General features: G+C 41.3%; 1 protein-coding gene across 2 annotated transcripts in view; it reads right to left on the bottom strand.

Annotated features, from left to right (window-relative positions):
- Window positions 1–211: 211 nt before the first annotated feature.
- Window positions 212–21,599, bottom strand: part of smg1 (SMG1 nonsense mediated mRNA decay associated PI3K related kinase) — a 34,586-nt gene continuing 13,198 nt past the window's right edge. For both annotated transcript variants that reach the window (XM_079864791.1, XM_079864792.1), the window contains exons 25-62: window positions 21,346–21,544; window positions 21,136–21,245; window positions 20,666–20,810; window positions 20,424–20,580; window positions 20,205–20,325; window positions 19,415–19,660; window positions 19,050–19,319; window positions 18,084–18,228; window positions 17,842–17,980; window positions 17,228–17,449; window positions 16,963–17,143; window positions 16,697–16,858; window positions 14,269–14,489; window positions 14,022–14,176; window positions 13,678–13,900; window positions 13,350–13,596; window positions 12,287–12,516; window positions 11,145–11,393; window positions 10,904–11,042; window positions 10,719–10,828; window positions 10,409–10,627; window positions 8,773–8,966; window positions 8,453–8,625; window positions 8,076–8,355; window positions 7,114–7,386; window positions 6,753–6,987; window positions 6,440–6,666; window positions 6,195–6,351; window positions 5,863–6,052; window positions 5,265–5,737; window positions 5,051–5,188; window positions 4,638–4,970; window positions 3,625–3,852; window positions 3,282–3,493; window positions 3,090–3,190; window positions 2,817–2,993; window positions 2,012–2,118; window positions 212–1,904 (exon numbers count right to left, since the gene is read on the bottom strand). In XM_079864791.1, coding sequence (XP_079720917.1) covers window positions 1,827–1,904; window positions 2,012–2,118; window positions 2,817–2,993; window positions 3,090–3,190; window positions 3,282–3,493; window positions 3,625–3,852; window positions 4,638–4,970; window positions 5,051–5,188; window positions 5,265–5,737; window positions 5,863–6,052; window positions 6,195–6,351; window positions 6,440–6,666; window positions 6,753–6,987; window positions 7,114–7,386; window positions 8,076–8,355; window positions 8,453–8,625; window positions 8,773–8,966; window positions 10,409–10,627; window positions 10,719–10,828; window positions 10,904–11,042; window positions 11,145–11,393; window positions 12,287–12,516; window positions 13,350–13,596; window positions 13,678–13,900; window positions 14,022–14,176; window positions 14,269–14,489; window positions 16,697–16,858; window positions 16,963–17,143; window positions 17,228–17,449; window positions 17,842–17,980; window positions 18,084–18,228; window positions 19,050–19,319; window positions 19,415–19,660; window positions 20,205–20,325; window positions 20,424–20,580; window positions 20,666–20,810; window positions 21,136–21,245; window positions 21,346–21,544 — 7,466 coding nt within the window. In that variant the 3' untranslated portion in view covers window positions 212–1,826. The remainder of the gene's footprint in view (window positions 1,905–2,011; window positions 2,119–2,816; window positions 2,994–3,089; window positions 3,191–3,281; window positions 3,494–3,624; window positions 3,853–4,637; window positions 4,971–5,050; window positions 5,189–5,264; window positions 5,738–5,862; window positions 6,053–6,194; window positions 6,352–6,439; window positions 6,667–6,752; window positions 6,988–7,113; window positions 7,387–8,075; window positions 8,356–8,452; window positions 8,626–8,772; window positions 8,967–10,408; window positions 10,628–10,718; window positions 10,829–10,903; window positions 11,043–11,144; window positions 11,394–12,286; window positions 12,517–13,349; window positions 13,597–13,677; window positions 13,901–14,021; window positions 14,177–14,268; window positions 14,490–16,696; window positions 16,859–16,962; window positions 17,144–17,227; window positions 17,450–17,841; window positions 17,981–18,083; window positions 18,229–19,049; window positions 19,320–19,414; window positions 19,661–20,204; window positions 20,326–20,423; window positions 20,581–20,665; window positions 20,811–21,135; window positions 21,246–21,345; window positions 21,545–21,599) is intronic.

Here is a 21,599-nt window from a genome sequence, read left to right as displayed (position 1 = left end):
GGGTTGGACTCAAAAACATAAGACAGAGCTAAATATTAGTTTTGGTAAATAAGTACAACCTTCACTACAATTGAATATCAATGCTATTAATGCTACTGTTTGGGGTCAGTAAGATTGTTTTTAAGTCTCTTATGCTCACCAAAGCTACATTTACTTGATTAAAAACAAGTACAAAAATAAAATGTAAATTATACATACACAAACAGCATATAAATAAAGAAATATTTAGTCACATTTTCAGTTTAATGTATTTGCTGTATAACAATTATATTTAAAAAACAAAACAAAACATTGATCCAAAACATTTGAACAGTAGTGTAATAGCCAAAATATGTAATGCTCAAAAAACTTTCAACATTTGGTTAACCCCAGACTAAGGTTACTATTAAACCTGGGTTGAGCAACACACCGCCACTTGTAATTATGAAAGGGAAATGAAGCATTGTTCCTGAACAGGGTGAAATTGTAGTATGAAGGGTAGACATCTAAACAGTGTGGAACAAGTTCGATCAAGTTAAAAATTAACCTGGGTAAACAATTCCAAGTATGAAAATGCCAAAAGCATAAAAATCAGACAAACACAACCAAATACAGCAAACACTCAAATGAAGACCAAAGAGGTTTAATTATAATTTTATTTGACCAACAAAATGGAGTAAAACCACTGAGACAACAACTATAACCATCACCACATCACTATTCCATTACTTATTTCTCCCACTAAAAATGTAAAACTAGGTCAAGTTCAGTAAAACGCAAGCTTTAACGGGGAACATGTATCAGCGATGATACACTACCACAGGCAAGTCAAAAAAAAAAAAAAAAAAGGAGCAATCAAGACTAACTAAATTTATAGTAAAGAAGGACAGGGAGAAAAATCTACAATACACAAACAAGATCAGAGATGCATACTAAGAAAAAAAGCATTTAGAAACTGATTTGCACATCTCACCACACTGAGCCTGGGTCATATTCAAAGATCAAATCAAATAGAGACCTCAGACTGAGCACTTACCAACTCCAAGCATATCATTCATTGAGCCAAACATTGAGAAACTCATGACAGTGAATGTTCCCAAAGCCACTTTGCGATTCACCTTTTAATCGTGAAATCTGTGCAATACATTAGAGAAGGTGTAAAACAAGTTTTTGCAATGTTTCCTATATACGCTTGAGGGGAAAAGGTCTTTTTGTGGTTAAGAACAAACTCTAAGGTCTGTCAAAGGCCTTCTGGCTTTGAATGGAGTCCCTTGAGCCTTCCGGTTACACAGCCCTCCACACCCGCTCCAGCAGGAGACAGCTCAGCCGCAAGTCATGCATGACCCCGAGCCATCCAAAAACAGAGGCCAGAGGATCCCTCGAAGAACGGATCACCCTTTCCTTCCACTCTCGCACAAATGTAGTCTAGAAACTCGCTAATTACCGCAGACCTCTGCTCTAAGAGTGGATAAACTGTCTCCTGCAAATTTTCCCTGTGGCAAATCCTATTTGTTTTGATAGTTGACAGACGTTTATTTGTTGTTGTTGTTGATACAGGGGTTGGTTGGGGGGGTAGTTCAAGCCATGTGCCTTATCCCCCCCACCCCGCCTCCCCATCTTGGTGAGCTCCCACACATCCCGGGGAGACAGATGCAGACCCATTTCGTTGTGTTAGCTGGATCGCCGGATGTAGCTATGCTACGGGGATCCGGTGTGGGCCTGAGGGAGGGTTTCTACACCCCACCTCCTTTTCCTGCATGGTGCTCTGTGGCTCCATTGCCCCAGACCCAGTGGATTTTGGTGGATTTCTACCCTCGCTGGACCAAAGTGATCTACAAGGATCCCGTTCACACCCATGCCGTCCATCCCTCGTACAACTGTGCAAGGTTGTCCACGTTCGTCGCCTCTTTGATGACATAATCCACCTGAGAGAGAGAGAGAGAGAGAGAGAGAGAGAGAGAGAGAAAATATGCATTAAGAAACATTCACAACAGTAGCAGTGAGGTCATAGGTGTAAAGGAGGAATGCTCACCTGCTCAGTGACACTCATTCTCCTGTTAGGGTCTACATCTCTCCCTTCCAGTTTGGCTTTTACCCTCTTCCACACACTAACAGCGTAGGAATTCCTCTCTTGCACAGCTGTAGGAAAAACTGCTGATCAGTGATCTTGGCAAAGCTCCAAGTTGATATAAAGCATTTCATAGCTACAAATACTTCAATAAAAAGGCACTATTTTCATATAGAAGATCATATACAAACAATCCATTGTAATTTAAAAAATGTTGAAACTGGCTGAACATGAGCATACTTTACTTGAGTATAAAAAAAGCACTTCAATGATGATTGTCTATTGTAGTTCAAACACACAGATCTAAGGTTCCTACACTACACTTCAAAAGTTTGGGGTCAGTAAGACTTCAGGAAGGACAGATTAAATCGATCAGAAGGGACAGTAATGACATTTTTAATGTTACAAAACATTTCTATTTCATATAAATGGAGTTCTTTTAAACTTCCCATTCATCAAACAATCTTGATAAAATGTATCACAATTTCTAATTTAAAAATATTAAGTAGCACAACTGTATATGATTTAAAATAAAATGCAGAACCTAAACTTTTGAACAGTAATGTATATAATCACAGATAGATGTTAAAACATGTTCAAACTGGCTCAACGCATGAGAAGAGTTGATGAGAGAGAACTTGATTACGAAAAAGCACTTGACTGATCTATCTGTTAAAGTAATTGGTCAAACATGCAGATGTAAAGTCACATTTGAGAGATTTTAAAATGGAGTGATAAATGAGATTAAGGCATTTGCTTTATGACTAACCTCTCCCAGTTTTGGGATCCCGCACAGCTCTTTTGGGGCTCGGGGCCAGTCCTTTACTGTTGATCATCAAAGTACTCGGGGGAGTGTCTGTCGGGGTCCCAAAGTTTCGAGGAATTGCTTTGCGGGCATTCTGAGACATGCTGTCCGGCTGGGTCTTCACTCCACTGCAGCGCACTGCTATAGGGACAGAGAGATCAAGTTCAGTGACACTGAACAGAAATCAACTTAAAAAAAAAAAAAAAAAAAAAAAAAAACACAGTAAAACAAACTTACCTGCAGCAAAGCTGGTCTGGACTGTGGAAGTGGGACTCGCACAGTCACTCCCTCTCTCAGTGACAAGGGGAGAAGCGAAGCCCACCAAGCCATTGTAGATGCTAAGGAAAAAAACCAAAACAACAACAACAGTTTGAACTACAAAAGCCACTTCAAGACAAGTTACGTTCTGAAACCAGCGTAAGCACTCACCCCTGGCTCTGAACCTTTAGCTCCTTCAGGGTGGCAGGAATCTCCTGCAGCAGCTCAACCTGCTCTTGGCTGCGTGGTTGACCTGTGGCTTGCACTACTGTGAACAGCACTATCTGCACATTATCTTGCCATGCCTTGTATTCTGACAGGAACTGACGCACACTGCCCTCATAAGTCACTTCCTCTCCCTCTACAAGGGCATTTTCCTCATCCTGCCAAATTGAAAAGCAGCTAACATTAGAGCACACACAAAAGCTATTCTAACACACTTAAAACACATTTTTGGTAGCAGATAGGCACCCAATAAACTTAAATCAACCATTTTGCATTGGATATTAAATACCTTTGCCATTGCACGCAGTAGGTGCTTAACATCAGCAAGTTGGCGGTTGTGATTGGACAGGATGCCTTTAATGGAGTCCACCAGCAGCTGTAATGTCTCTGTCACGCTCTCCAGCTGCTGCTCTCTGTCCTCCTGCATGGCTCTCTGACTGGACATCTCCTGGGTGAGGTGATTCTGCGCATACACTAGCCACTCAGGCCCACCAATAGACAGATCCATGGCAGGACTCTGCAAAGACACAATCCAGTGGTTTTCAATTAGAAATGGACAATGACAACAGATTACAGAGAAATAGTTGAACAAATACTTAAGTAGATGGATAAAATATGTATTGTACAAACAGGAATGTTGATGGTTCAGCTTTTAGAGTCACTGTCAAATACATTTCAAAGTGAAACTTAGCAAGGTAGTGATATGTTGGGATGCACCAAAATGAACATTATACACATTTATATTTATATATATATATATATATATATATATATATATATATATATATATATATATAAAAAAAAAAAAAAAATCAATTCATTTTGTGTGAAAAATGTAAAAATAGTAAAATAGTGTAAAAATATAAAAAAATAAGGGAAAGGAGGGAAATAATATCAGTACACCAATGTACAGTACTGTTCAAAAGTAAGATTTTTTTTTTACATTGAAAGAAATTGATGCTTTTATTCAGCAAGGATGCATTAAATCAATCCAACATGACAGTAAATACATTTACACTATTTCAAAAGACTTCAATTTCAAATAAATACGGTTCTTTTGAACATTCTATTCAAAGAATCCTTAATTTTTTTTATTATGGTTTCCTGTTCTGAAGGATCATGTGACACTGAAGACTAGAGAAATGGCTGCTGAAAATTCACCTTTACCATCACAGGAATAAATTACATTTTAAAATGCAAAACAGTTATTTTAAATTGAATATTCAATGTGTATATTCAGTATAGATGGATGGTGATGGATGGTGATGGATGTAAAAATCTAGTGACACAAGCAACACCCACCAGTCTATGAAGCAGCTGAAGTTCCAGAGGGGAAACAGATGTGCTAAACTGGGCAGCGTAGGAGCAGGTAGCCTGGCATCGTTTCACAAGTTCAAAAAGTGTGGCATCCATGTTCAAGGCTTCAGCAGTACGGGTACGCAAACCTTCAAAGTTGAGGATGGTGCTGCAGAGAAAAGTAACCTGGTTGGCACGCTGACTCTCCTTCATCACCAAGGCACGGCGTTCTGCTATAGTGGCCTCAAAGTCCTGTAGCACTGGGGCAAGTGCGGGGTTTGCACCACCGGCCCACTTCAGCCTCTGCTCTATGCTGCCCTCTAGACCTGCCAACTTCTCCTGCAACACAAAACCCAACACGGTTTAGATTAAAAGGTTTCTATTACACATTGTTCTCCAAAACAAGCAAAGGCTTTAACCTGGACGCTGCCAATAGAAGCTTCATCCTGGCTGAGTTTGTAGAGCTTCTTCTTCATATTGCTGAGGATGATGGAACGAGGTGGGGGACTGACCGTCATGGGCTGCGTCCTTGCACCAAGAATGTCCTCATGCTGCCACTGATGAGAGAGATCGGAGGGTTACAACCAAAACCGCTGTCAATTATTTAATAAATGAAAGAGAACCGGTTCTTACCTGGAACATTGTGATGTGAAGCTGAGTCCTCTGAAGGCTGACCTTACAAGCGTCGATGCTGACCTCCAGACGTCGCACCAGGTCCAGTTTTTTCCAGGCCGTGTCGTAGGAGCTGGCCAGCACTGTGGCCCTGTTGAGCAGAAGCTGGGATATCCGCCCTGCCTGCACACCTTGCTCTACTGCTTTCTTACACAGGTCATCAAGAGAAACTTTCCCCTCAGCGCCAAAGTCCTTGGCCTCCACTTGGGCGATGAGGTCCATGCCGAGCGCACTGAGGGTGCTGCAGATGGCTAGGCCCAGAGCCTGGGTGGGGAGCCCCATTAGCATCTGTCTCACAAAGTCTGCTGTGAAGGCTTTGATGGGCCGCATCATCTGGTCCTCGCTCACTACAGTGGAGCCTCGATACAAGGGCTTCACTATGGGTACTGGGCCATTAGAGGGTGGAGGCTCATCTGTGGGTGTAGGGCATGTTCCTGTTGAAAAAAGAGAGAAGGGTGCCAAATCAAGAACATACTACAGTTGTGTGCTACTTTATATTACTTAATTCATGCTTCACTCTTAATATATCGAGGAAATAAAAAATTAATTAGCCATTTACCAGAAAGCGTCTGTGCAAATGATCCACACAGACGGAAGAAGTCTCGGATGGTCTGGAGTCTCTTCAGAAAGAAAATCTCTTCCAAGACCTGCCTGGTCAGAACATTATCAAAGAAATGGAGCTGTGTAGCTCTGGACTCCCGGATCACATCAACCTTTCTCCAAGCAGCAGGCACATCCATAGAGTTCAGCTGGATGAGAGAACAGGATTCATTCAGACACAACTCTAATCTAAATAAGCTACAGTCAGCTAAGGACAAAAAAATAAGGAAAACCTGACCCCCCCCCCCCCCCAAAGCGCCTTTCCTTAAGGTAACTATCAGGTTTTTTTACCTTGTCAATCAGAAGTCCAAAAGCAGTCTCCAGCTGTGCAAACATGCCATCAAAAGCTACCAACAGCATCTGACCAGCACTCATCTTGGGCGTTTCCTGCACAGAGCTCTCCATGCTGCGTGGCTGGATCAGTTCTGAGTACTGGGCCCGCAAAACCCTGACAAGACAACACATAAAGATAAGTCTGTCCTAAAAGTAATGCAGCTTTAACACAGTATGGTACACATTTCTATTTTCCATGTTACCTAGTGACATCGAGATAGTGGTCATCCGGATCGTCCTCCAGGCCCATGGTGGTGTTACGAAGGTGAGCCTGCAGGACTTCCCCCAACCCCTGCAGCGATACTCCATCTGCGCACTGATCAATAAGTGCATCAAGCTCTGCTAGCATGGTCTCTAATGTGCTTTCCCCCTTCAGCATGCATCGCAGAGCCTCTGGGAAGATGATCTGACGGAAGTTTGTGTTGAGCTCCTTCAAATATTAATAAAAAATGTTTGAGAGGGGAAAAACAAAATCACTGAAACCACAGTACCATTAAACACTGAGAACATCCTTACCTGTAGACAAGTGTACACGCCATTGGCCAGGTAGACAACTTGCGAGGACTCGGCAGGACTGAGGATATCCAGGTCATGTGACAGAAGCTGGCACTGCTGCAACAGTTGCACAAGGCATGTGATGTTCCCACTCATACTGCAGAGCTCCTCCAGGAACCAGGCGCCATCACGGGATGTCAGTTCCACCAGTTGCTCTCCGGCACTGGCTGCCGCTCCCTCCATCACCAGGTTACGCCTGCAAAGCACAGAAACATACTGTATCCATTAATCCTTTAAGGACAAATTAGGGCATGGAGAACCAGAAAAAATCTTAACAAACGTGGTTTCAACAATTCTTATAAGCTTCAGCACAGATTCAGACCTGGTAAGGGCACAGAGTGCAGAGACGATAATGCCGGCCAGGCTGAAGGAGCCGAGCTCTGCATCCTCATGCAGGAAGACTTTGATACATCGCTCAATCTCCTGCAGCTGCTCCTCACACACAGGCACGCCAGCGCCCTCTGCCTTCAGACGCTCTACCTGCCGCATCAGCCGAGTGTTGGTTTCTGCTGCATGGTGCTGCAGCGCCATCTCAATACTAGATAGAATCTGACATGTGGCAGGAGGGGGCTGGGGTGCAAACTGCATTTCATACCTAAAAAGAAAAAAGACAACTTTAATTTATATTTGATTAATCATTAAATATCATGAACATGAAATGGGAAGAGTCACAGAAACCTTTGTGATTGAAAATTTTAAAATGATTACAATAATTTATGTGATATTTCCAGGACATGGGTATCCTGATATACATGACTGAGTGTATACATTTGGGGTCAGTAAGATTTTTATTAATTAATAACAAATTGATCAAAAGTGAAACTATTTTAAATGGTTACAAAAGATTTCTATTTCAGATTAAAAGCTTTTAAGATTATATTGAAGGAGAATTTTTTTTTCCTGAGCAGCAAATCAGCATAATCGTTATAGCATAATTGCCTAAGTAATTTTTTAATTCATTATTTCTTAGGCAATTATGCTATGAGGCTAACGATATTAGAATAATTTCTGAAGGATCATGTGACAATGAAAACTTGAGTAATGACGATGAAAATTCAGTTTTGCATCACAGGAATAAACTGCAATTTAATAGATATTAAACTACTAAATAATAGTAGCTGAAATAATATTTAAAAATATTAATCTTTTTGCTTTGTTGAGCCTTAGAGACTTTTCAAAAACATTTTTCAAAAATGTTAACCGACCTCAAAGGGAACAAAAAGCAGCCAACAAGTGTCTAGCATGTCTTTTGACTGATAGGGAACAGTTAGTAAATGCACTTACTGATGATAGACGGTCTGGCAGTGATCGACAGTCATGTCACACACCAGCTCCTCCATCCACTGTTTCCACGTGTGAACTCTGTGCCTGTGCAGCACTGCACGGGGGTACAGCAGGGCCACAGTGGCGTAGCTGTGCAGGTGCTCAAGACAGCCACGCAGCTGAGAGCGCCGCTGCTGTAACAGAGCGCTCACCTCCGCCTCCAGTGCTTCACACTGGCTGATCAGATGTGCTTGGCCTGCATTCTGCAAGAAAGATGTTGCTGGCACATAGCTGGGTGGACCTGCAGTTTAAAAGGACCAAAAGAACAAATTGGAAGTTTGCTGCTTATCAAATTTCAGTTCATATTCAGTAAAAGAAGCCCAAAACAAATTCTGTACCTAAATCAATAGGGCTACTGATCTCCTGGAGGAGGCTTGCAAGCTGGGTGGCCTCTAAACTGGCAAAGGCAGCTTGATACTGTGAAATCCACTGATCCAGATCCGACAACTTCCCCTGAATGGCATCCTGTACAGTCCTCTGTCTGGACTGCAACTGAGTGTGCTCAGAGTATCTGAAAAGGGACAGGAGAAAGAATAAGAATGAGAACCTTTAATCCATCCCATCAAATCTACAATAATGATTAATTAATCAAGCAATAATCATGAAAAGCTCAACACGATCCCTTCCACAAAACTCTTTGGCGGTCTCATCTGCTGACCTGTGCTCCAGGGAGTGGATGGGATGATCTGCTCTGGTGTCGGCATCCTCCAGGAACTCCATCTCCTCCAGCACCTTGCCCTGCACTTTCTCTACCTGTGTGAGCTGCTCCTGCAGGCTCAGGTACTCCTCCACGGCCTCCTCAACCTGCGGCAGTACACCAGTCATCTCATCACGGTTCTTAAACCAATTCACCTGAGGAACAAGAAGAAAATTTTGCTTAGCAAACCAAGTCAAGTCAAACACATTGTTTTCAAAGCAGCTTTATAGAAATTCATAAGGTTAATGTTTATAACATCTTAATATCTTCATGCCTTATAGCCACATTTAGCAGATTAGAGCTGGGTGATAAAACAGTTTACATTTTGTGACGATACAAGGAATCAAGCAGTAGCGATTTGCTATATATCACACTACATGAGTATACTGTACTTATATATGCAACTTTATATAAAGAGCTGGCCTTTCGTGATGAAATAAATCAAGCAGGTGAGATTTCCTATATAGCATATAAGTATATAATTTCTATCCAACTTTATATATAGAGCTGTGTGACAAATTATAATAGTTTACATATTGTGACGATATAAACCAGTATGAGTGTAATTTTTATGTCTATAATCAGGGCTCAACACTAAGGATTTTTTCACTGTTTCACTGGCCCCGCCACAATAAAAAAAATTAAATAAAAATTAAACGTACAAATAAATACAACAGAACAAACATCTAGAAAGCAGTTCTTTTCAGGTTTTTCATGTAGGTCTAAACTTGATTTTCAGGTACAGAAATGGTAATCAAATGTAAAATATCACTGCATAGTCTTCAGTGTATAAATATAGATTAACCCTTATTAAAGAGCAGTGAGCATTTTCCCCCTGTCTTTTGTTTGATTAACATATAAAACAGACAGCAGAAGGAATATAAGGCTGCTGTCATTTTAAGAGCTACACGGACACTACACATGCCTTTCTCACGTTTAATTTCACTAAAAAGACAAAACCGATAATGTTTACGATGACTCAAAACAGGCAATTTGACATAATTTTGCGTGAATGTGTCCGTGCAAGCTGAGCTCAGGAAGACGTGAACGAGTATTCGCGTGCTGTGAGACACGGCGTTCCGGGCGCGCGTTTTGAATGTGTGTTGGGTCACCCACAAAACTTAGTTTTCACACAGCACGCGAGTACCAAACTGAGAAAAGTGGGTACTTTCGCGTCTATGTGCGCTTGAATGTTTAAATTGGCAAGGCTTAATGCTCAAATGATCAACTTCCGTGAAGATGCAGCACTGGCCCGATTGGGCAAGTGACAGTTCCGTCAACTGGCCCAAGTGTCTTTCATGCTGGCCCCGGGCCATCCTTATTGTTGAGCCCTGAATAATTAATCTATAATAACTATAATCAATTAGTAGGTTGATTCCCCCTTTAAAAAGTGATACAGAAACATGGCTCAACCAATGGCAACAATGTAATTGGACTAAGTCCGACCAATGAAAGAAACTCATTATTTTAGCAATTCCATGTGTTGCAAGCAGCACAAAAAAACAACAAAAAAACAAACAAAAAAACCCCCCGGCATTCCTCACATGTAAGTTGTCAAAGTGCATTTCTGTACAATTTGCGCTTGCAAAATTCTTACCTTAATCTCAGCCACACGGGAAGAGAAGAGGCTACGTGTGATGTCCCTCTCCATTTCTCTCTTGCTCTGCTTGTTCTCTGCCTGCTGGCCACCTCCTCCGTACACAGCTCCTGCAAAGCCCACCTCACCACCTGCTGTCCAGTCCACCAGGGGGTCATACACAAATGCCTCTAGAAGAGTCAAGAGGGTCTCCCTACCACGCCGCATTATCTGGATCACCTGAAAGGGAAGGACATCATTCAAATTTGTATACACTTTCTAAATTCGACATTACATTAATCGATCAAAAAAAAGAAGATAAAAACCTCACCTGTTCACAGGACAGCTTAAAGATACCCTCCACTCCTGTGACCCCCAAAGCGGTCTCAATATTGTGGGTCATACGGAAAGGAACCTTTTCTGGTACTCTCAAGCTCTTTCCTGTCAGGATAATGAAGTATTTAAATGTCTGTGCGAATTAAATGTTTGGACATTCACAAATGAACAAGCACTCACCCTTCTCAAAACAGACATTGTAGTCAATATGCACCACCTCGCCTGTCGTCATATCAATCAGCACATTGTCAAGGTGACGATCCCCCAATCCAATGATATATCCCACCATCGACATCACAGCAGTGGATCTGGCATAAGACTAAATGAGACACCCAAGATTGTGTCATTGTATGATGAGTTTGGTCTAACACTGTGCCGAACATGGTTAGCAGTAGGACATGTGAATAGTGGTTCCTCTAACCTGAGTCACGCTCCACCACTCACTGGGGGTGGTACAGGAGCACCAGAGCTCCTTTGCCAAGAGGTTAGGGGGCGTGGCCTCCATCAGTTCCCGTAGAACGTCTCTCATGACACTCAATGGCCAATCACGGCGCGACACATCCAAACTAAGCCCGACAGCCTTCAAGGCAGGACCGATCTTACTGTAGTAGAGCTCACTAGGGCGTGGGACCATGGGAGGATTCTGAGGCTGCTGGAAGGAGTCCTGTGCCTAAATTTAAGAAAAGGTACTACAGTTGGTCAAAATGTTTAAATTTACACATAAATGTCCATAACATAGTCAGGTGCAGTAACAAAAATAAGTGACTGAAAACCCCCCCCAAAAAAAACCCCCAAAAAACCCCCCCATACATACATATATCAAATAATTTTTTTTTCTTTTAAAATGCTTTTTAAAAAGCTCTAGCTTGTAGGGCTGCACAATTTGGCAAAAAAAAAAAAAAAAAGAAAAAAAAAAGAAAAATCAATGACTAGAAAATATTAATAATTATATATTTATTATGATTATAATTAAAAATAAATATCAAACAGAATAAGTTTGTTTGTTTAATAATTTTTAACGCCTTAGCATCAGGGCTATGTGCATGGCAAAACAAGGTCAATATCACAATCCATAAAATTTTAATTATATAAAAAAATTCAACTTGACAAGATAGAAAATCTAAAATACATTCGGGTGATACATTCTGAAGTACTCCATGTAAACATGTTTCTGAATTCAAACGAATTAAGAAATATTACTAGTAATATCTTACTGTAAAACAGTATTAAAAAAATATCATTATTATTATTGAATTATTTGACAGCCTTCCTTGAATATTAGTATTGTAATTTTAGAGTTGTACTGTCTTAATTTCTTCATTTTCAAATGTTTTTTTTGGTGGAGAACCACAGCAAGACCTTCAAGCTTCCCTACTGTTGACAACAGCTGGTTTATAAGTGCTTCCCATTACAATTACACATATAAATGTTTTTTTAATTTTTTTACTTTTTAACACAGAAATGGAAATGTTTTTTTTTTCAATGATTTTAGTTTAGTTAACCCAGGCAACAACATTATGTAAACAAATATCAGAAGCGCATTATGTTAATTTTCTCTCTCACCTTCTGGGCTTGGACCACAGCCTCACGCTGCTGCCAACGTTTGTACAGGCCAAAGAGTGGAGTAGCTCCATCCACCCACTGAATGAGGCCTGATCTAGTGCCTAGCGGTGTGACGGAATAATGACGGGCGTGAAACCTCGGGCTCTCCTGCTGATTCACCTTAGTGAACATGGTGTTGACGATAGACAAGAACTGCATGATCCTCTCATCCAAATGCAAATCCTCTAATCCTAAAACATATCAAAATAGGCATGCATTAAAGGGATAGTTCAAGCAAAAATAAAAATTCTGTCATCATTTACTCATGCTCATGTCGTTCCAAACCATCATCATATAAAGCGACTTGGATTAAACCACTGGATTCACATGAATTGCTTTTTAAGCATCAAAGTGTTAGTGGAATGGACATTAAATGGAGGGATAGAAATCACTCAGGTTTCATTAAAAGTATCATTAGAGGCTTTCGCACCGGAGGAACCTCTTCACAGTTCCAAGAACTATTGGCGGAAGTTCCCGGATTTTGGCGTGTTACACTGAGGAGAAAATCCAATGCAACTTTTGAGGGGACCAAGCGAAACATGTATTTCTGCTCAGCTAGCAACACTGGATATCAACCACGCGGCATACGCTAAATACCTTTTCACATACTGTCTTTCTATGTATATGTATCTACAGTTCTATCTAATAACGTATTAGACAGGATTGTTAGACAGATTGCAAACTAATGAACACGCAGAATGCGAGCACTGTTTGTTTGCTCAGGCTCAAAATAAAGGTCCGCCGCGCCATCAAAATAAAAGTCACAACAACAAACGCGGCTTACGTCACTTCGGAGTTCCTACTGGTGGTGCGAATGCAACCAGAACCATTAGTTCTCGGGGAACCACCCTGGTGGTTAGTTCCTATAACTAAGTTCCTAGAACTATCCGGTGCGAAAGCCCCTTTTATTTGTGTTTGAAAGATGAACATAAGTCTTGTGGGTTTGGAACAACAAAAGGGTAAATTAAATGATGAATTTTCATTTTTGAGTGATGTTCTTACCCATGTTCTTACTTATTCATACCTTTGAACAGGTAAGGATAGGTTCTGCCATCAGAGCCTAAGAAGTAGAGCTTCTTGGGTTTGGTTTTAGTTGGCAGGATTGTGATGGTGTTGCCTACACTCTGGATGGTGACTGTATCTGTAGCAGACACCTCCCCTGGTAGCGCCATCTCAGTGTTGGCCATGGCAGTCAGGCGCGGGCTGATTTCATCCAGCTTTAGAAGGTAACTGGCTCTTTTCTGCGCCCTCTGCTGCAAACTCAGCATGATCTGTGACAGGACGGGTAGAATTACAAAATGTGAAAATGCAGAGCATGCATATCAGCCTCTTGATCACACAGCTGTCCTAACCTGTTTGAAGGGCACCCAACTGCTGGCAGGATTGGCTGGATTAAGAGGGTTCCTAAGTCTCTCTAGAGCATTGTGGATGGACTCTCCGTACGTCTCCTGAAACCACGCCTCGTGAGGCGTCTCCGCTGGAGCAGCCGTGATGCTGCGTACGTGATCCAGTGCAAAAACCACAGGTTTCATCAGAGCAGAATGCTTCTCTCTCATAATAGCCACCTTCTCATCCCTAAAACCCATCAACCACAAGAACGAAAAAGGGATTAAGAATTTAAATGATTTTCAAAGAGGCAAGAGTCACGCTCAGTAATGAAGTTTCTTCTATATCGATTTTCAGGGTCATGACTCACTTGCGCAGAGTGTTGTTGTTCTGAACTCTTTTCACCTCGTCCTCCAGCTGTTGAATCCTGCGCAAAACATGCATGTGTTGCTGCTGCAAGACCCCCAGCCAGAGCTCGTCCCAGAGCAGAGTGACCCTCCTCAGCTCACCCACCAACATCTGCACCTGCACACACAAGAACCAACATAACAACTCTTACACAATGGCCTTTAACTCAATCACACACTTACAGAACAGTAACGTCCTTTCTGTAATACCTGCAGCACCATGGTGGGGTTGGCAGAGGAGAGCTTGTCTACGATCTTGCTGTAGCAATCCTGCATCATGGCTTGGTCCTCGCTAGAATACATCACCATCTCCTCCCCGCGGTTGCTCTCCTGAGAAGTCGGCCCACTGCCCGCCTCACTCCCACCTCCACAAAGAGCCTCTCCCTGCATGTTCCCCAGAAGGGTTGGCAGGGATGATGGCAGCTTATTACCTGGCAAAGGTAAAAAAAAATGTTTTTTCCAAAGAGGCTAAACTTGAATATGCAAGTTTGATTGGATGTTTAAGACTGTGTTCAGAGGTGGAAAGTAACTACTACTTTTGTTACAGTACTTCAGTAGATTTTTTTTTTTTTCTACTTTGAGTATAAATAAATTGTGGAACTTTGCACTTTTCAAACTACTGCGGTGGAGCCCTGCGCTTCAGCCAATAACTGACAGGTCTGACTCGGGTGCAAAACCAATCAAAACTTCCAGTTCAGCTGGGGGGGCGGGGCGTTCAATCCGTGCTTTGACAGTCAATCACTGGCGCTCGTGTTTTGAATCAGTATCGCTAACGTTTCAATATTTGAGTGAATGTAAGAACAAACGCAGTTATTACATGGAAGGAGCAAGAACAATGTACTTTTTTTTTTTTTTTTTTATAATGTAATTTAAGTGTCTAAAATCCATGCACACAATTCAGTTGAGTGGTAAAGCTTGCCCTCTTTAACAATGCAGTTAAACATAACGAAGCATACGAAGCAAACTTTGTACAAAGCTGAAATAACCTCAACATTAGAAACAACAGTGAAATGAATTATCTGTCAATCAGATACAAGTAAAAGTGTAGCTCGTTGCTTTAGCAACAGTGGGCTCTTTTCACGGTAGAATGAAGAAAAAAAAAAGCATTTTATCTAACATGCTAAACCATACCACACTATTTTTTTTACTGGCACTTTTCTATTCATACCTTTTAAAAAAAAAACATTCAAAAGATCCATTTTTTTCAAAATCAGTAATGAAACAATCGCTCTTAGCAACAGGGATAGCTAGTATGTTTGCTTAGCATAATGTCATGTCAAACAACAATTTATGAGATTAATATAATGTTTTGCTCCAAAATCACTACATATGTAAGTATATATATATATATATATATATATATATATATATATATATATATATGTACAAATGTAGTGATTTTGGTTGCTTTCATCATTTGCTTGCTTTCATCACTAGTTTTTCTTTTTGTGCATTGGTTTAAGCTGAACAACCAATCAGAGTGATCTCTCTCACCGACTGCTTGACACAGATTCAACATTCTCAATCGGCAAAAACTGGACTGATAGACATTCAACGACTGTTCAAATTAGACTAACGGTCGACCAGAAGAGGAAAAAAAGAGCAGCGCTCAGTGCCTCTTCATTCTCCAGGCTTTTTTTTTTTTAAACACACAGCACTCCTAATTTAAAAAAATGTGCTGACTTTAAGACAAAACGCTTTGCTGGACACACAGCCAGTGGTGGAAAGAGTACTTATATATACTTAAAGAGTACACACACATATACACATATATATATTAGTTGCTTCTTAACACAGAGTGAGACAGAAAATATATAATTTCATAAAAATTCTATAATCTGATACAGGCTATGTCGATTAGCATTGCATTATAGATATACATCATTCTTACAAAAATAATTGCCTGGCTTGAAGAACACAGATCATTGCAATCGTGTTTATTGTCTTCATTTTTCATTTGTCAAAACATCTCGATCTGCATGTTATGTTTTGCGCTCCATATGGCTGACAAGTTACTATGTTACAAACTACTTATTTACTCTTGCTTGGGTCATACTATTTTCCAGTACTTCTACTTGTACTTAAGTAAAAGTATTGCTACTTAAGAAATCATTTACTTGAGTACAAGTAAATACTTTTTAGTACTCTTTCCACCACTAACTGTGTCAACCAAAGCGGTTTGTCTTAAAGTCAGCGCATTTTTTTAATTGTCTACAATAGGAGTTTTGTGCGTTTAAAAAAAAGCCTGGAGAATGGACTGCATTTATATAGCGCTTTCACAGACCTATGGCCACCAAAGCGCTTTACATATTGCCTCACATTCACCCATTCATACACCGACAGAAAAACTAGTGATGAAAGCAAGCAAATGACAGTGTCAAAAGGGCACACACAAAAGGTTCTCCTAATTTTACATCATCTCACCTGAGCATTCCATTATGCAAATATTTTTATAACGACATGGCTGATATTGCTGGTCTCCGAGTATCCATGTCTGTACCAGAAGACATTCTCAGACTATCACAATATTAATATGAAAAATAGTGCTTGGAGGAACATTTCGTTCCCCATGGAGACATTTGGTGGACACATAGCCCAAGGGAATCAGGATGCCCCTGCCTGGAAGTACAGTACGTACCTGCCGCCTGAGCTTCTCCACCGAGAGATATAGATCCCACAATGGCAGGGTAGAGAATGAGGTGGGGCGAATCTTGGGCCACTCTGCAAAGCAGGCTGCAGATGCTCTGTCGGATGTAGGCCTCAGGGTGATTTAATCTGGAGAATAACTGAGGAATGATACCTAGCGAAAAAACAGACAGCTTAATCCATCTGATGCTAATATAAATATCTACATGATGTATAAAGGAAGGTGTTTATTACTGTATTGAATATCCATATTCTTACCTCTCCAGGGCGCAGTGGGGGTGGATGCCAGGCCGTGCTCAAGGCCCTCTCTCAATTCCCCAGCGTGCTTTACCAGCAAGCGCAGCAGACGGAGGGTTGCCATGACAATGACATCATCGCTGCTTTGTTTGCTGCTCTGGGTGTTCAGGAGTAGCTTAGGATCGTCTTCATCTATGGGCACCTGATGACGCCAAGAAATTTATGATCAATTTCTGGTTTAGAAATGTGTCCAATCACTGCATAAATATTGGAGGAATCCTCTGACCTGTCCAGCGTTGAGTTTGAGGAAGGTGAAGTATGCCCTGCATGAGACCCGGTACAGGCTGAAGATTCGATCAACCACTCTCCTCCACACTCCGATCAGCCCGTCAGTCACAGTGTCCTCCACCTCAGACAGCCACGGACAGGCACTCAACAGCTGTCGGCCGATCACATCCACCATGTCGTCCTCCTCATCCTCTTCATTCTGCAAGGCCATGTCTTCATCCTGCAGGAATACAACACATGAATACACAAAGCCAGTGTGTTTCCACACAGTTTCCAAAGCAGCACAAATGTTTTAAACAATGATAATAATAGAAAATGTTTCTTGAGCACCAAATCATCATATCAGAATGATTTCTGAAGGATCATGTGACACTGAAGACTGGAGAAATGATGCTGAAATTCAAATTACATTTTAAAATATATTAAATTAGAAAACAGTCATTCTGAAAGGTATTGCGTTTAAATAAATGTCTATTTTAAAATAAGATTTAATTTTTATCTTTTTTTTTTTTTTTAAATCTTTTTAGCATTGTATTTCCATAGTGCGTAGTGTTACCACAGTTTGACTACCACTGATCTAGACAAATTTGTACAAACTGTGAACTCCATAACCTGAATTCCTGCTGGGCGACACATGGCTTGACCCAAAATGCCGAAAATGGTTTCCTTGTCTTCATCACTGGTGCCTGCTGGGAGTAACTCCTCTATTTCTTTCTTCTCTCCAAGGAGCAGAGGAACCCCCTCTCCCTGACTATGAACAAACAAAATAATAATAAAAAAAAAAAAAATAGCAGTATGAGCACATCCATTTTTTTCTTTCTACTAATATTAACACTTTTCATAGTTAAAAATACCTGGCATTGTCCACAACCTTCCTGCCCCATCTGTATGCCCAGCTGGCTAGAGCTGCCCATGATTTCGCAACTTCAGGAGCCTGAGTAGTTGACAGCTGGTACAGCTGCCCAAGGACAAAGTCTGGCTCCCCAACGCCAACACTGACTGTAGACAAAACAAACAAACCTTCGTGATCATGAAACAGAAACAAAGCCAATTAAATACTACTAACACACCAACAGTCACACTGTAAAACACAATGCTATCATCATATTTGTCCTTAACCATTCATGACGCAAATAAAATAGCCTTAATATTATTCTTATATCTTGGTTAGGGGTGGAACGGATCGCAGTTGATTCGTACGGACCAGGCCCCACGGTTCGGCACGCACGTGATTCGCGGATTAACTGCAAAGTTTAACCATCATAGAGTGAAAGTTGATAATTTGGACATGTTTTGTCTTGCCAATTTACACATTCAAACAATTTTAAATGCGGAAGAGGCGGCGAAAATCGGGACTCGCGCATTATCTACAGACAGACAGACAGACAGACAGAGAGAGAGAGAGAGAGAGAGAGAGAGAGAGAGAGAGAGAGAGAGAGAGAGAGAGAGAGAGAGAGAGAGAGAGAGAGAGAGAGAGAGAGAGAGAGAGAGAGAGAGAGAGAGAGAGAGAGAGAGAGAGAGAGAGAGAGAGAGAGAGACAGATAGACAGAGAGAGAGAGAGGGGTGCGTTTCAGACAGCGTTCGAATTCAGAATTGATTCCGCTTTCGCGTTTCCTTGCCCTTGAACACACAAATTCACACAAAATTATGCCAAAATACACATCTCGGCAAGTATTCTCTCGGCTATGTAATAAGTGAACAGTTGAGAAAGAAACCAGATATCTGTCAGGTTTTTTTTTTTACCGTTATTTTTGTGATCCGTTTCACCACTAATCTTGGTAGCCTATGTGGGCTGAAAGATAAAGTCTGATCTGTTTTACCTGTAGTCTCAGTAGTAATGTGTGGCATTCCCTGATCTTCCAGTGGCAGCTCCAACAGGCCAGAGATGCTTTTGGAGAGAGCCGAGAGGCTAGTAGAGCCAGAGTTCCTCTTCACCACCATTTTAAGTTGTGGAGTCAGATCTTTCCAGTCAGCCAAAAGCCATTTGCACAGAGTGAGCACAGAGCGACATGCCGCACGTTCGCACTTCCCTGAGTGGCAGTACGAAAGTGCATAGGAGCTCAGCATTTCCATAGCTGATACGGACTGACCTAAACGGGGAACAGGAAGTGTTTAAACATTCAGACTGAAATACACCACAACCAAGTAAACTGGCCCAAATCAGATACAACTCAAAAACACTTACCAGCAGCAAACAGAACTTTAGCCTTCTCGATCTCCAGCTCTGGTCCCCACTTCTCACCAACAGTGCCTTCTAGTGTCAGCTGCCTGAAGCTTTGCACAAGGTCCTGACCCTCTGAGTCATCCACTGATGGCTTGCTGCACAGGCTCAGCAGACGAGTGGCCAGAGCGATATTTCCTTGCTTACGAGCAAATTTCACCGCAGTCAAACAAAGTTCCATCAGATGAGAGTCCACTGGAGCAGAGGAACCTGGAGGAATCATTGAAGAGTTAAAGGGGTACTTCACCACTGGCAAATTAGGCTTTCAATAAAACTTGGCTGCCTATACATAGAAAGTATATACTGCCTATACTATATATAGAAAGTAATTTTTATTTTTATTTTTTTACATCAGTGCTACCTGACTAGAGCAGCGGTAATCAATTTTTTTTTGGTCACACCCCCCTTTAAACCTTTAAAAAAAAAAATCTAAGTTTAGTTAAAATTAAAACTAAAATTTTGTGTTTGTAGTCAATTTCAAAGAGGATGACCACAAACACAGTGTTTTAGGCCAAACGGAGAGGGAAAAAACTAAAAGAAACTGCCGTTCTGCCAGTTCCACCCAAACCCCGAAGCAAAACGCCGTCACATACAGGTGAGAAACTGTCGCCATAGCGTTCCATTTTTACCATAATACGGTTTAAAAAGTAGATATAATACGATCCAATTTTCAGTGATAAACACACCCTTACAATATCTATTACGCTTTAAACGAGACAAATTCATACTTGTACATAAGAGATGGAGATCTTACCTTTGAGTTTCTGGAAGAGCTGCCGCTGGAAAGTGGTGTATCGGAGAGCATGCAGCCATGGCTGAACATCCTGCTGCTTGCAGGTGGTCAAAGCTTCACTAAAGAGTGGAATAAGACAGTCCTATAGAAAGAAAAACAAAGAACAGGGATTTTTTAAAAGGGAAATTAGCAAGCGATAATGTTTTTGCAAATTGATGAGGTTGTGGCGGCAGCTCAAACCTCTGGGTGCTGGTTACAGAGGGAGTTCTCTAGAGAGTTGGCACAGTGCAGCTGCAGGGTGCTGAGGGTGGGCAAGGAGTCGGACAGGGTGAGAGTGGAGAGACGAAGCGGACCCAGAGAGATGCGACCCGTCTGCTTCAGGTACTTCACCAGGGTGCTGAAAATTAATACCAAAAAGTAGAACTGCCATCAATAAACGCTCAAAACTTGTAGGAAAACTTACAGTAGAAATATGTACTTACTCAGATGACGCAAGAACCTTCTGGTCCTGTTCGTGATTGGTTGCAGTGATTGTTCCCACAGCGCTTCTGAGGAGCTGTACCTCAATGGCCTTCTGGAGTTCTGATGGGTCTGGACTCAACACAGCAGGAAGAAGCCTCTTCAGGTCTGTCAAAACAAAAGACCATTAATTCATACCACACCAAAATGTTGAGTGAAGCTGATCATAAAAATTTACTGCACGTGTTCTGACCAATGGAAAACAAATGGATCACGATTAAAAGGTTCATGATTAAGGGATATGGATTTTTTTCATCTTCATAAATTATTTTATGAAGATCATCCTTACAAACAGCAATTTCTAGTCAAAAATATATATTTGAGCTGAGAATAACTAGGGAAAAAAATTTAATATGATTTTTTTATTGCCAAAAATTTTCCCCAAAAATTCCTGGTTTTACATGACTATGGATAGTATAAGCTGTGATCATACCAATCTTGTCTTTAGTTGTAGAGTTGAGAAGGCCATAATCCTCCCCGGGGAGCAGCTCCAGTTGAGCACGGCACTCTGCAAAATCCCCCTCCTCAAACCTGCTCAGAGCTCTAGAGGACATATAGACCAAAACAATCATTTAAATGAACAACTCGCATACCTAAAGTCAGGAGAAGTTAATTCAGAGTCAACAGTTCTGCTGCTTCACACCTGATATAGTTAAAGTCTGTCTTGAGATTGACACTGGAACTGCTGTTCTTTTTGAGGTTCATCATGCTGGCCTGCCACTCCTGCACAGACTCCCAGTCGCTCAAGGCTACGTAACACGCACAAGCCTTATTAGCCAGGAAGTTCAGCACCTCTGGAGAACACTCACTGGACTTCAACAACACAGTTTTTCTTCCCTCTCCTATTAAAACAGCCAGGACAGATACAATCAGAAACATCTTAAAATAGACAAGGGG

Source organism: Squalius cephalus (assembly GCF_949319135.1).
Source record: "Squalius cephalus genome assembly, chromosome: 1".
NCBI lineage: Eukaryota > Metazoa > Chordata > Actinopteri > Cypriniformes > Leuciscidae > Squalius > Squalius cephalus.
This window is presented reverse-complemented; position numbering and strand designations above follow the sequence as displayed.